Source organism: Lutjanus erythropterus, chromosome 4 (genome assembly GCF_056507025.1).
Source record: "Lutjanus erythropterus isolate fLutEry1 chromosome 4, fLutEry1.hap2, whole genome shotgun sequence".
Lineage (NCBI taxonomy): Eukaryota > Metazoa > Chordata > Actinopteri > Lutjaniformes > Lutjanidae > Lutjanus > Lutjanus erythropterus.
In genome coordinates, this window is record NC_139320.1 from 39,638,317 (window position 1) to 39,653,716 (window position 15,400).

Below are 15,400 nucleotides of genomic sequence, written 5' to 3' on the forward strand. Positions count from 1 at the left end.
GACACTGTTAGCACCCAGGTGTCGGTGGCCAACAACAGTATTTGATCCCACATGGCAGAGGCAAACCTTGATCTTTTCCTAAACCTAACCAAGTACAAGGTTCCTGCACTTTGCATTTTCAAGCTTTTCCAGCACCGTACAGTGGTCATTTACACACTGTAACATTTCCCAGTTGTGCTCCAGGGGATGAGGGAGAGTAAGAAAAATATGCACTAATAACCTGGAGGAAAAAAAGTAGGGAAACTGAGGCAAATGCACAAACAAGGATCTTTTCATTAACAAATTAAAGACAGTAAAAAAAAAAAGTAAAATCTTACAAACAAGCAATGATCACCCTTCCACCAAAAGGATGGAAGGTCGTCTCTAACAAGGAGGCTAAAATGCAGAACAAGCAAAGGCAAACACACAGAAACCCTCCATCCAAAAAGGGAGGCCAAACCTGGCCCACGCTAGTATCATGCTAGTTAGGGTTGGGCGAACATGTCATCCATCGACGACGGACTGAATCCATCACTGGTTGTTTTTTTGGGGGGGCAAGATTTGTCATTTTATTTTGTGAATGTTAATTGTCTGTAGAGTCACAGCTGCTGCTCTCATCCAGCAGCGCAGTCCACACCCACTCAGCTGGACCATGACTGCACTGAGCTGGGTGAGGAGAGAGAGGGAGACAGCCTGTCAAGACAGACTCTTTACAGTCTTTTCACACAGCGAATTAAGGATTTAATTCAACCTAATGAGAGTTGGTGATTGTTGGAAGAATGGACAGACAAACAAAGACGGTTTAGGTGAATTTTAAATGTTTTTTCTGGCGAGTTTGAAAGAAGTGTGCTTAATGAGGAGTTAATGAGCCAATTACTCTGATCTAAGTTCAGTAAAAGAGATAAAATTAAATTCAGAAGGTGTACAGTTGTTTTAAAAAGGAAAGCAGGTGTAAGAATACTTAATTCCATGACACTTTGTGAGTTTATTGGGCGGAGTAAACGTACACAGCATATGTAACATAGTTAATTCTCAGCTTGCGCACAATTTATCAAAGAGGAACAGGAGAAAAGACCCACATAAGAAGAAGTGGTCAGCTTAAATACACACACAAACACAATAAAAACTTCAAGACTTGGTAAAGGTGACACAAAAGCAACCAAAAGATCCAACAGAAGACACAAAAATCAAAGTCCAGGAAAAGTAATAATGCAAAGGAAACCACACAGGGAAAAAATACAAAGCAAACGGACTAAACTGCTACACAGACTGAAGTCTCCTGAATGGCCTGAAAGTTTCTCATTTCAAAATTTGTCAAATGCTGAGTAGACTTGACATCCAGTATAACCTGGCTTGACTTATTATAAAAGTAATGCAATTAGAAATCCAAGCAGTTTCCAAGCATTAAAATGTAAGTGTCTTGAAGGATTTCCAGCACCTGTATGAACGCTGAAAGAAGTTTTGTTGCCTAAATCTAAGAAAAAAAAATCCTGAGACTATTTTTATCTTTTTGTCGTGGCATCAGAGGAGATAGAGACTGTAGAGGGTATTGTTTGTTTTATACTAGTATTGTATATGTATTGTATAGGGGTGTAACGATTCACTCATGCATCCAATGCATCAGACTTTAATGTGTAATATACGAGTGCATCAGTTCAGACGGCCTGTATCGCTAAAAAGCTAAAAAATAAATCGGAAACAAATCGATTCAGCACTAGAGTATCAACACATCTCATTAGGACGTGCATATGTTTCATTTTTGGCATCAAGGAGCTGCCGCTGTGACTTTCCTCCATTTTGTCTCTTTTTTTGCCTCTGCCTGCACCGCTCTCACTGGACGCTGCTGCCATGCTCACACAAAACAAGCGCTCCCTCCTCCCTCTCCTGTGTCTCCTCTTTATTTAATCAAAACAGACGGCGCTGAAAACAATGACAGAAGTGACGTAACGTGCCACACCACCAACCTTTCATAATGCGCAAGTGTAGAATAAGTTTGGGTTTTATAAGAAAGATGAGAAACACTGCTGCAGATCATTTATGCAGAACGTGTCTGACAGCAGAGTACAGAGCCATGAGTCTGACCCACAGAGACGTCATGTCACTGTGAGAGCAGGTAACACAGAGCATCACTGTTTCCCCACACTAATCAAAACCACAGCACTATTCATATGAAACAGAGCAGCAGATCATCTTACTGCAAAAATACTGATATTTTAAACACTTTTAAAGTTTGTTCACAGATTCTCATTTAGGCTACAGCATCTCATTTACACACAAGACTCTGTCTCTACTGTTACTATATTTAGTACTTAGTATATTAGTACATTTAAACTATCAGGATTTCTTTTTTTGACAATAACAGCACTCTATAAATGTAGCATTAACTGAATCAAAATCTAAAGATTTACACATTGCATTGTCTTGTATTGCATCATATCATATCGTATCATGACAGAGCTGAATCAAATCAAACAGAATCACTGGCCATTTAAAGATTTCTAAGATATATAGTATCATTGAACATGTATCAAGATACGAATCGAATCGTCTCAGTCAGTGAGATACACACCCCTAGTATTGTATGATGCTCCTTTAGCATGTTCATGAACAACACCGCTTGGAAAAATGTCTGAACACTCCAATCAGAATGATAGAAGATCCTCCTGCTCTCCCCACTCTGCAAACACTGGCTGAATTCATCATTAGTATGCCTGCTTTCTGGAGCATCCTTAATTTTGTCACGTTTACAGTGAGAAAACACGACATGCTCAAAACACAGCTCCTGTTTTTCAGTTAGATGGTGGTGTGCGTGTGTGTGTCAATCCAAATGACTAGTACGGCATCACTAAGCAATGAATAATTAAAAATCTACAGTGCTGGAATGAAAAAAAAACAACAGCTTATTACAATAAAAGCAATTACATACAGACCATCTGTAGAGAAAATACTGCAGAATTTGATGAGTCTAATGTAAGAGTACAGGAGGTATCAAACTATCACAAGTCAAAATAGAAAGAGTCGATCAAGAATAACACAAGGTGCTGTAATCATCTTCATTGTAGCCACCTGTGGGGTTGTTAACTCGTACATTTTGTCTGTATGTAATGGCTTTAGTTTTTGCTGATTGGCTAATCAGGACTGTGTTGACCGGCGGCTCTCAATCATGTCTCATCAAGGCCTCATTTCAAACAAGCGCAGCTACAGCCGCTCAGCATCAGCAGCTAATAGAGAAAATAAATGAACCGCAGAAAAAAAACTATTATTTGCTGGACACTTCTATTATGCTTGTTGACCTGACTTTTAAATTACATTTGCAATAATTAATATGATTTCAGCCACGCAAAGAGAAGTGGTGTTTCAGGGCCCTGACCTAATGTTGTTAAATTCAACTCTTTTGTGAACAGTTTTCTCACAGATCATTACCTCACCACAAAATACGGCTTGTTATCAAGAGCCCAGTGTTATTATGTACAAGACAGCAATGGTGTGGTGATGCCTGGAGGAGTGGGTATTCTCTTAATTTGTGCCCCAGTTTTTTGTAATGAGGCCCGTCCCGCAAGGGATAAATGCCCTGTGTTAATATAAACAGTGACATGTGAGACTACTCGTGTGTATTTACTCTACCCAAAAATGGGCCAGTAGCATTTGCACTTTGTCACTTAACTTCTGTTGCTGAACTTCAGGGAATGAGGATCATCATGAAATTACTTGGTCACTATAGCCTGCTATACGGTGAGTTCAGTGAGGAACATGGCCGTGACGTCGACGTACAATTCAAAGACCACTGCAGCGTCTACTTATATATGTCTCTGGCACACCTGATGGTCTCTAACTAAGCAACATATAGCTACCAGCATTGTACTGTGCTGAAAGATAAACACATATTTAAGTATAGGTAACAGAAAAGCTGATAGTTGACCGAGGCCTTGCCAGGTAACAAGCATATTTAAGATAAATGATGAATATGGTGTTTGGCAAGAATATGGTGAGATTAGTTGATTTATCAGGCGCATGTTCTGTTTTACCAAACAACTGCTTGACATTGGTTGACAACTGTAAACGTTATAGCGCTTTTTATACAGAAAAACTGCAGCTCCCCTGCATTTGTTTGCAGGTCCATCTTGCCCAGTCCAATATGGTGGCGACATTGACGTTCAATCCAAATTCCAGTGAGGCGTTTACACATATATGTCTATGACCCCACCAACAAAGGTGATGTGTAAGTGAGGCAGGCATGGCAGGCATCATGCCTTTGCCATCCTAGGGGAAAAAAATGGCTTGCGGCACCCTGCTGAATGATGAAGTAACTCCGTATACATGCATATAATCTGCACTTCACCACTTCCATAGAGTGAAATGTGGTCGTCTTGAACAATAGAGATCCCTCTGAGGGCCTGAGCTCCCACAGATTACATAGCCCACTCAAAAGCAATCTTCACTTCCTTTGACAATCATTGACTTCTATTAAAGTGCCTGCAGCTCATTATTCAATGATGAGAGACTAGAGTGAAGGAGTTGTCCTCTCTCCTCTCCTCTCTCAAAGGCGAGACATACCTGACCCGTGAATCCCTGCCCGTCCTCCGACTGCAAGAAGCTGTGGTACACCTGGTTGGCTCGGGCGATCACGGTCGCCACGGCGTCCTGGTATCGAGGTGAGACGATGGCGAGGAGGGGGAGAGCAGCCAGGGGCAGGTGGTCCACGCTGCTGGAGACACAGCTCTCGTCATAGCTGTATGGGTTCAGGCTGGAAGTGGAGGAGGAAAATGAAGGCAGGTACAGTTAAGTATGATTGTATGACGATTGTTAAACAAATAATTGCAATTTCATTGTCTTCTATGTTCATTTAGTGCCAGTATCATGTATAAGCCTACTAACCTGCTTTGTAAATAGAAATTAGCTAAAACAGGGCAGATGTGACATAAAAATAACTTAAATATACATAGCCTCTTAGTAAAATAGCTTATGCAAAAAAATTATTGACAGTGACAGCTAAATAACATACTATGGCAAAACAGGCCATGTCCTTGTTATCCACAACCATGTAAAGCAAATTTTAGAAGAATTTACAGAAAATCTGCAAAAAGAAAATGCAAAGTAATTTGCAATGAGATAACTAAAATGGCACCAGTCCAACTTCAAACAGTGGAAAACGATATGGAAACAGAGGTGGAAACATGACAGTTCTGTTAGTTTCACCCAGCTATTTTTATACAGATGAATGGAAACACTTATTAAGCAAAACAGTTTTGATCAGCTCAAATAATTGCCATCTGGTAAACATGTAATAATTGAACCTTTCTAAGTGCAGCATTTTTTTTTTGCTCAGTGCTCTAATAAGAGTTGAGCAACCTTCGTACCAGGCAGAACTTCAGACAACTTACAGCGTTCCTGCTTCCTGTACTGAGATATACTATGTTCCAGGCTCATCTATGTTGAATAGAAAAGCACATTTTGTCATATGTGCAAATCACTAGCTAATTAGCTAGTTAGCAGGCTTGAGGTAGTTTGATGTAGTTTGGCTAGTTAGCGTATCTGTCTGTGTCCCCCAAGTTCCCACTCAGCCCACAGACTTTACATTGTGTTGATGTCACAGATTATTAAATTTCTTTCTTAGGTTCAAGGAAAGTTTAACCAATATAAAACCTCCATGGCTCAAAAATGTATAATAGAAAGAGTCAAAATGGACCTTTTATGCAGTTAGAGGTGTCATGTCAACAGTTTTACAGATGTCATTTTTATGATAATAACTTACAGGTAAAATGCCTTTTTGGGCTGATGAGGAATTTTTCTTGAGTGTCCACAAAGTAAAATTGGTGGCAAGGCTGAGTGGCAATACTCTGTATAGTTCTATTATATGTCTATGGACCTACCTGATCAGATGTAACTACCTAGCTAACAATTGATGTAGATTAGTTAGCCTTTTGCTACAGAGGAAAAAACAAACTAGCGAATCTATATTAACTGTTAGCAAACCAGTTAGCTCACATTTTGCTAACATAAACTACCTTATGATGTGACTATACTGTATAGACTATGTTGCTTTTGCAGGTCCCAAACCAGCATCTTTTACCATCATCAAAATCTGGTTTTCTTTTAAATATAGACAAGCAAGCATAGCATATCTAAGTACAGGAAACAGGAAAAGAGAAAGTTGACCGAGGTTCCTAAAAAGACGGGATTTATTGTGACAGACCTACAGTATGAAGAAACACAAACGATTTATCATAACACAACATAACGTTTGGGAGAGTTTCCTTCCAACTTTGTAAAATGGAAGTCATTAGTTGCAAAGTACCTTCAAAAGAAATGAAGGTTACATTTATTAAATGAAGGTCATGATGTCTGAAATCAAAGATTCTTCAGGTGTTCCTTCCTTCACTTCCCCTTGACTTTCCTACATCCATTAATGTCTCATCCAATCTGCTCATGATGCACTCTATCTGATTTAAGACAATGCTACAGCATGTGTGTGTGTGTGTGTGTGTGTGTGTGTGTGTGTGTGTGTTTGAAGGTGTGTGTGAGCAAACACAAGATAAGGAGAACAAGGATGTTATCTTAAGGAATAAAACACTTGCACATGTAAGAGCACAGTCTGTGGGTCTTTACTGCTGTGTAGATATTAATGGATGTGTGTGCCTGACTGTGTATCACAGTGACGGTGCAGGTGCCGATCAAGCGAGACACTTCATGTAACAGCGTGGGGAGAGAGTAAAAGATGGTGCTGCCCTGCACCCTTTCCTTGAGCAGCACTGTCACCATCCATCAGATGCTCGGATCACAGGGGGAAGCAGCATCGTTACACCAAGGCTGAAATATGTCAGAGACCACGGACACCTCGCTACACAGAAGGGCGCAACCTCTCTGCAGGTATAAAGGCTGACAGGTTTCATGTAGCACTGACATAGAAATAAATATGATGCAACATTTTGGGAAGCGCACAACTGCTCTCCAGGATACCGCTTAGATTACAAAATCAATAATAATTTCATCTCTCTTCAGTCGATTCAATACAAGAATAGATTTGTGACATGTTTAGCCAGGCCTAACATCAAAACTGAAAGCAGGGAGAGAAAAGAACCTTGCTCTGCCTCCCAACAACTTCAAAACTGTTTCATAATTGTCTTATAGTCAACAATTTCCATGAAAAAACACCAAAAATTTGAAATCTGTCTCTCAATGCTGTTAGACTGCAGAGGTGCTTTTCATTATGCAAATTTGTCTCCTCACTTCCTTGCTTCCTTGCATTTTAGCTCCTCAAAGTGAGAATGAGAGAGAGAGAGAGATGCAGGCAAGAGCCACCAAATTACAAATCCTTGGTGCTGCCAAACCATAAACACTGCTTTAAAGTCCAACAGGATCGTTATCTTTGCCAAATGTATTTTAATATCTACAAAATAACACTATAAATGTTTAATGTTCTAGCATTAAAAGCACTTTTCCCAGAAGAGTTCCTTTGGCCTTGTGTTATTGGATACAGTATATTATCATAAATAAAATATAACCCTTTGAACACGTAGACCAATTCACTGACGCACAAACTAAAACCTGTTGTCTTTTCACTTTCTCTCCTCTTTTCCCTTTTCTCTTCCTCCCTGTGTGAGTATGGCGGGACACCTGTGTGTCGGCGTGCATGTGATGTGTCCCATGTCCATGTCTCCATGCTGATCTGGTGTCTCTTTGGTAGAAAACAGGTTTTGACAACATGGGTTTATAGATATTATTCATGCAATTTGCACACAAAATAGGTCTAACCAACCTTAAGACAAAAACAAAAAGTACGGCAGCACTTCACAAGTAGACAAACTGTGTGGGAAAATCTCCATATTTTTATTTATAAATCAATACTACTGATCATCTTTGATGTCTGTCTGTGGGTTTTACCAATAGTTAAACACCGAAAAGTATTAAAAAGAGTTACTAACTGAGCAGCACTCAGTTAGTTTAAAAACACAGCCTTTTTTCATTTCCTGGAAAGTAACAGTTTGAACATACAATGTTTCTGCCCAGCAGCAACACAGCAGTGAGTTAAGATACCCTGCGAAATAAAACAACCAAGAATTTGTTTTATCACAAAACACATGAATCACTCACAGGTATAAGGCTGGCAAAGCAACGGTACCTGAAGTTGTGTTGTTCATGCTTTTCTTGTTAGATTATAAAAAGAGGAATGACACACTGAGTGTGTGTGTGAGGTGGCACACAGGATGTGCAGGTGCCAGACTATAAATGAGCTGACTTCCAGCAACAAACACAATGCCAGCAAGGGCTGCTGCAACACACCAAAACAATGTTTATCACTGTTATCACCACCCTCAGTTTTATAGGTACAACATAACTACTAGCTTATAGCTGCATTATATCACACACAGAGACACAGTAATTCAGGCTCACCATCATGCAGCCTAGTTAGTAAACATGGAAGGACTCTGCTTTTCCTGCAACCCTGTCAATCAAATCATCTGAATCCTTCAAAATCACTTTTTGAGTTTACGATGACTTAAATGCATACATAAACATGAGGGCATCCCAATTGTCTTGAGACGTTGTGTTCCCTCACTTGACATTCATGTCAGCAAAGAGGGCATCGTGGGACATTCATCTTTTTTTATTTCTGAGCAATACAGTCCATCAATGCATATATTTTCTACAGTTATTATTGTTTGCTACTAGAAGGTTGCACCATCTTGAAATGACAGCACCATATTTTTTTGTATGCATGCATAATGACAATAAAACAGAGCTGGACAATTTTGAAAAAAATATCTAATTGCAATTATTCTGACTGATGTTGCGAGTGATATGATTTGTGACATTAGAGGGAATGATTTTTACATCCTTATTCTCATTTTCAATGAAAAACACTGTATGAAACAAACAAAAACAATCAAACAAACATTAAAGCAACTATTTTTGCAGGGATCTGTTTTCTTATGTCTGTGGAACATGATGCATAGGCCAGGACATCTCTGCAGCATAACAATATTTCATTCAAAATGGTAATTTGACATATTTTGCATTTTTTGATAATTGCACTGGGCCATCTTGCGAGTTTCATAAAATTTCAATCAACTGTTCAGCCCTACAATATCTGAATTTAATTAAATCTAAACAGATTCTGGCTGTCTCTCTCTCTCTACTGACCACACATACATTAAATTAATATCAATCTAACTAAATAAGTGCATTTCCCAAACCGTGGTCCTGTTCTTCTTCTAATTGGACGGGCATGATTCATCAGTAACTCCTGTAACACCAAACACAGCTATTGTGCCTCTGGGGGGTCATGAACTTTGTTTAATGAGACTCTAACATTGTGTTGCCATGGTTACTAATAATGATAATACCCCAGGAAAAAAAGAACTCTGTCTGCCAGCATAAGAAAAATGTTTCTTGTGACAACAGGGATGAGAGGAACTTAATGTTCACTGACTGTCCTGTTGTATATTAGTCAGATTAAGCCATTTACTTGATTGCTTACACTGACTGCATCATTGTGTAAAATTCTCATTATATTCTGATTTTCAGGTCCAAAGCACTTTTCATTATCCAGATAGAACTTCTCAAATTTGAGAATTTCTTCTGAAAAAAGCATCCAGCTCCATTATCATTGCTTTTTTTTTTTTTTAATTATAGCCATGACTCTGCACTACAGCCAATTTCTTTTGCAATTACAAAGTACCACGCTGCAGGATTTAGGAAACTGGTTAGAAAAAAAAAGAGACACTAGAAGTGATTGTTTGCTCCGAGCAACACAGTGTTCACCACTCAGCCTGTGGCATCCACAGTGGATAAAGCCACCTCCACAATCCGTACAGCCAACATCAATGCAAACAGTGACAAATCTGTGCTGGAGGACAATTATTTACATCAACACCAGAGTAAATACACTGAAAATCTGATTATAAAATATGCCAAACCTGTCCACAAAATGGTTGTATTGTGTTTTTCTTGTAAAAACCACATTAACAACAAAAAAAAATCACAGACCACCAGCCATACCAGTGACACTGAAGTTGCACTGTGCCATTGATTGCTGCCGACACACACCCCTGCAGTGCCACCTCTCCCAGTGGAGTAAAGTCGAGTTCACAGCAAGTCACCAAAATATCAAGTGAGAGCAGGTGAGAAAAAAGTCTGTGAGGCCAACAAAAATGTCATCTCGCTTGGCCGGAGCAGCCATGTGCCACGAGGTGTCACAAAAACAAAGCCTGCAGCCCTTTGAGGGAGAGTGGGTAATTATTAGTACTGAGCAGAAATGATCCGAGTCAGAAAATCTCTTCCTTTTCCATGTCTATATGCTGTTTGGAAGAATGGTGAATACTGAGCTTGGTTTTGCTCGACTCCTGCATGTGTATGTGATAAAGTAGCATAGATATAGATACCATGTTTGTGATAGGACATGCATCTGTCCGTGTGGCATATTGGAGTGGTCAAGATCTACTAGTACACAATACAATTTGTATTGGGGGATGCAGATTTCACAACAAAATCAACTCTTCTAATTCTGACCCAATTTTCAGAAATTTGGTTTGTAACAAATGTGAGACATTGAACATGATCAAGGTTACTTGTTGGAATTAAATTCAGCTACTGGGGGCAAACTAATCAGCTCTATACCAAAAAATTAACCTTCTGAATAGACATAACTTCCACTGGGACATGTGGGCTCTAACCTCTGAACAGGCAACATCAAGAGTCAATTATTTTGAATTTCAGCTTTTGTGAGTTTCTCCAAAAATTGTATTGTATGTGTTGGTGTCCAAAGGGAATGAATGAAAATAAAAAAAATAAATTATTTCCCATTCACAATATTTATGACATTTGTTTAATGTTAACTGTCCAGCCTGCAGAACTGGAGTTATCATGAATATAACACCTCCTTTATTAATTGTATAGATGTTGTTCTCTCAGTTGGAGCAAAAGAACGAAAGATAGTCTTGTTTGTTTTATTATAAAGTACTGATTTAATTGAAACTAGGGTGCTTTATAACAATATAATAGATGTGCAGTAGATATCTACTTTTTTGGAGAAAGTCACAAAAGCTGAAATGATAAATAATTCACATTGGTGTTGTCTGTTCAGCCTGCATGCCCCAGTGGAAGTTGTGTCTGTCGACTGGTTGCACTGCAGACATTCTGACTTGTCACAGCCAGAAAAACACAGGTGGATTTAATGACAGTAATTACAGCTCAGTTCCATTAAGTGTCCCAGTAACTATGACAGAGAGCCAGCATGCACAACAGAACGGCCTCCACTAAGTGGAATGCAGCAATCATTAATACACCTGTGAGTTTTCTGGTACGACATGACAAAAAGTCTGCTGGGCAACCAGTCCATTCAGAAGGTTAATGTTTTGGCACAGAGCTGATTAGATCGCCCACAGTAACTGAATTAAATTCCAACAAGTGACCGCTATTATGTTCAATCTTTCAGGTTTATGACGAACCAAATTTCATGAAAATCAGTTCAGAATTAAGCAAGTTCCAGACGATTCTGCAGTGAAATGGCATCTCTCAACACACACTGTATCCATTTACTTGACCACAGCTTCCCAGTAATGTTCCTTAATGTGTTCAAATCAAATTTTGGTTAAAGTACGTCACAATGGTAATTTTTCCAGGCCCCTCTAAAAGTCTTTTTCAACGTGACCTGATGTATGTTTCTGCATGATGATGTTGTTACATATAAACACCACAGTTTGAGGGAGGGGAGGGCATCAGTGCTAACTTTTGTCACTGCTTTTTGCTAATGGCAGAGTGGGTGTTTCCATTAACAAAAAAAAGAACACAGATGTAGTTGCTCTTTAATCTCTAGTTCTTATTTTGCATGCCTATTTGAAAACACTTAGTCAGGAAATCAGGCTAAAGCAGTCCAAAAGTCCAAAATGAAACCATCAGCACTGTATTTTCCTGCCTATCAGCTGCTATTCAAGATCCAGCAATTGACTAAAGTGACCTCTCTCTTCAAAATATCTACAAATACAGAAGTAAGTTTGTCTGAGTAGAGATGAACATTTGCCTTTACATAAGATGATATGATGGAACACAGCTGTGCAAGGTATGTAATCGTACTGTAATCAAACACCAATTCTAATCACACGTTACTATGATTACGCCTGCTTCAATTACAAGAATGATTATATTAATATAGGAAGATAATATTGTTTACATGAACTCCGCCTTTGTTTTATTGCCTTAATCACATTATATTTGCTATAATTCAATGAACACGTAAATGTGGAAGGAAACATAACTTCCAGAAAATCAGTTAGTAGGATTTTCGAGGCACAATGACTTTGATGAGTTCACAAAAATGACTCACAAAACTACTCAGCTGCTCTTCACTCAACAAAACTTCCTCTTTGTCACAGCATGTTGCTGCATTCAGCTTGTTATTCTAACATTTTTATGCCAAAATTAACGTGTATATACAGGCTTTTTAAATGTGAGTAAACCCGATACAAAAGGTGGAGTGGGGAGTGACTGGGGAGTGACACACGTTTGCTATTGGTTGAGGCTTTAACTTCACCAGTCAAATTCACCAAAGTTGAACTCCATGTGAAGCAAAGATGGCAATTCACGAAGGTGTGACCATGCCTTAGTAAACAGTAGAAAGCAGCATGGAGGTGAGTAAAAATGTTTTGGTTGTTACCTGTTTGTATCAGTGACAAATTTGGAACTATGTTTGTGCACAGCTTGAAAGGAGGTGAATGAAATTTGTGGCTGAGATGACAGAGAGTCACAAAAGTTACCAATGGAGGTGAGAAGCCTTCATTGCCTCCAAAGGGCTAAAAAAAAATTAGCATGTCATGTTTCCGTCACTCTTCAATCAGAGCCGGATTCGATCAATACCCATGACTACTGCAGTTACTGACCCAGGAGTGAATGCCGATTCTACCCTTTCCCATTGAAAAAACAAAAAACAGATGTAAGTGTTTTGTTGTCCAGTGTAAAGGGGGCTTTAAAATAACATGATGCCTGTCTCTAATGTTTTTGTAATAAAAGCTCTAATTCAAACCCAAAATCTCTCTCTCGTTTTTTTCCTAATGTGCACTAGAAAGCCTCATTTCTGTGCAGGAGTACTGGAGAAAAAAAATAGTTTTTTGTCTCATGTTTAGCTCTCAGTAATTTTGTAGCTTCTAACTGAATCTCTGTGGTTGTTTCTCTCCTGCATCTCCATTTGTTCTTTTACTGTTTCATATTTGATTGCAGCTGTAGGAATCGTGTCATGTTACTGCTAATGAAAACCTAATAAAAGCTTTCAGATAATAAAAAATAAATGGGGAGCCACGCAGCACATGCATGGAGGGAAAGGGGGAACAAGAGTCGCAATGGTAACAAGATTTTAAGAAAAGAAAATTAGCGTCATGTTTACACCTCTGCTGTATAGAGCTGGAGCCGATAAATACCCACGACCACTACAGATTCATTAAACCCTTTTCCTGCTGAAGACAAAAGCTAGATGTCAGTGGGTGTTAGTGGGGTTTTTTGTCTAGTGTAAAAGGGGCTTAAATGTATTTTACTTAATGAAGCGTAGTCTCTCTTCTCCTGTAGCTTCACTCATGACAGCCTCCCACTGGACTAGCTCCTACTAACAAGCAGCAATAAGAGGAGTTACAAACCCCGGATGTCTCTCTGATGTCAATCTGCTAGCAGTAAGCTGCATAGAGATCACCTAAAGCCTCTTGAAATGCTGTTTGCCTCTGCAGTGTTAACTCTGGCACGGTGTGAACCCTGCTCTCGAGGGCAGCTTTTTGAGACTGATTCCACACTCTTAGACGCCTCCATGCAGATTTGTGAGAAAACAGGGAGAAAAAAAAGGGGGAAACCTTTGTGAAATATTCGCTGGAACGGTTACAGCACACAGCCATTATCATAACAGTGTCGCTGCTTCTACAGAGACTGCTGTGTGAAATATTCAGCTCAGAGAAATCAAGCACAGAGGGGGAAACGTATTGCTAGGTCATGATTCAAACCATGACGACTGTTTATCAGGCGTTTGTTTTATCGAGTTTTGGATCTGAAATGAGAAATCTCAAAATCCCAGCTGAGAGCCACTGAGGGTTTGGTCCAAGATTTCTACTCATACACCCTTGATCTTATTAAGAGTCTTGTTCACAGCTGCTTTTCACATGCTGTCCCAAAAACACACACACTTTTTCGCGCCAAACAAAAAAGCTCCAATTAATATTCCAGACACGGCTCCACCTCTGAATGGGTTCACAAGTCGAAGGACAGGAACAGAGGTTTAACACCTGCTGCACTGCTCAACAAATGTCAGATGAGACACTCATTATTTGTGTTGCATAATTATTTGATTATGCAAGCACTTGTTGGTACCATTGCCACCATGCAGCCACTGTTTTACATTCAAAAGAGGGCACATAAATAATTATTGTTTTTTGTTTGTGTGTGTGCATGAGCCAAACTGTTCTCTGGGTTATTTGCTGAGGCAGTCTGAGGGTGTGACGTCCTCGGTGGCTGCAGGTTATTCTCTGTTCAGAATTGATGGTCCTAATTAATTTGAGGCGATCATTAACATCTTTGTCTATACAAACATATGCTTTGGAAAAAAGGCTGCTTCGCCACGCCATCCAACCCCCATCAGCATTTAATGCGATAATTAATCTTAATAATCCAAAGTAATTTCCTCTAAAATGCCTGGTGATCAATATGGTAGTGGTTGTGATAGCAACCGTACACAGTTTTGATGGAGCAGAACTACAGAGCAGTGTATATGCAGTTAGAAGCAGATGGTGCTCCGTAGTCTGTGACTGCAGATCTAAATCCTTAATTAAAGGGATAGTTTGGATTATTTAATGTGCAGTTACATGAAGTTCACCCCTTTAGTTTTGGAGAAGCAGTGAGGAATGCTAGCATGGAGGCTAAGCTGTACTGATGTGGACAGGGGCTCCAACAAAAGGTATTTTAGCCACTTAAAAAACAAAAAAAAATAAAATCAATAACAGTTTAAGCTTTGCCCTATATTTAGATTGTTTTCACCAAAGTTACACAACAAACAAAACAAAAAGGATGGAGGCAGCAACAGACCAGCAACTCCCATGCTCTGCACCGCATTAAATAATACAAACTATCCCTTTAAGAGCATGCGTTAATCCAAAATGTCATCTAACAGGCTACAGAATGATAAACTTTACATCCATCAGTCCACAGAGAGACAGTAGATACTTAAAATATGCTACTTGGGAGGCTCCTCAAAAGAAACAAATGAACCGAGCCCTGAATGGCAGAGGAGCGCGCCTTACGTCGCTATGACTAGTCTGTTCCTGTTATTTCAAGACGTGAGTCATTCGCTCACAGGCAGCAACATTTAGCCCACTCACATTTCTCTGCTCTCATTAGTAAAATGCAAACAATATTGACTAAGGTCACACTGAGGTGTCACTAAAGTGCACGTCTT

The 15,400-nt window shown here is 39.4% G+C and overlaps 1 protein-coding gene across 1 annotated transcript in view; it reads right to left on the minus strand.

The window, feature by feature from the left end:
- The window catches only part of pitpnm3 (PITPNM family member 3), a 150,814-nt gene that overhangs the window by 42,480 nt on the left and 92,934 nt on the right, over positions 1 to 15,400 (minus strand). Inside the window, exon 6 of the mRNA XM_084717946.1 lies at positions 4,534 to 4,723. Coding sequence (XP_084574072.1) covers positions 4,534 to 4,723 — 190 coding nt within the window. The remainder of the gene's footprint in view (positions 1 to 4,533; positions 4,724 to 15,400) is intronic.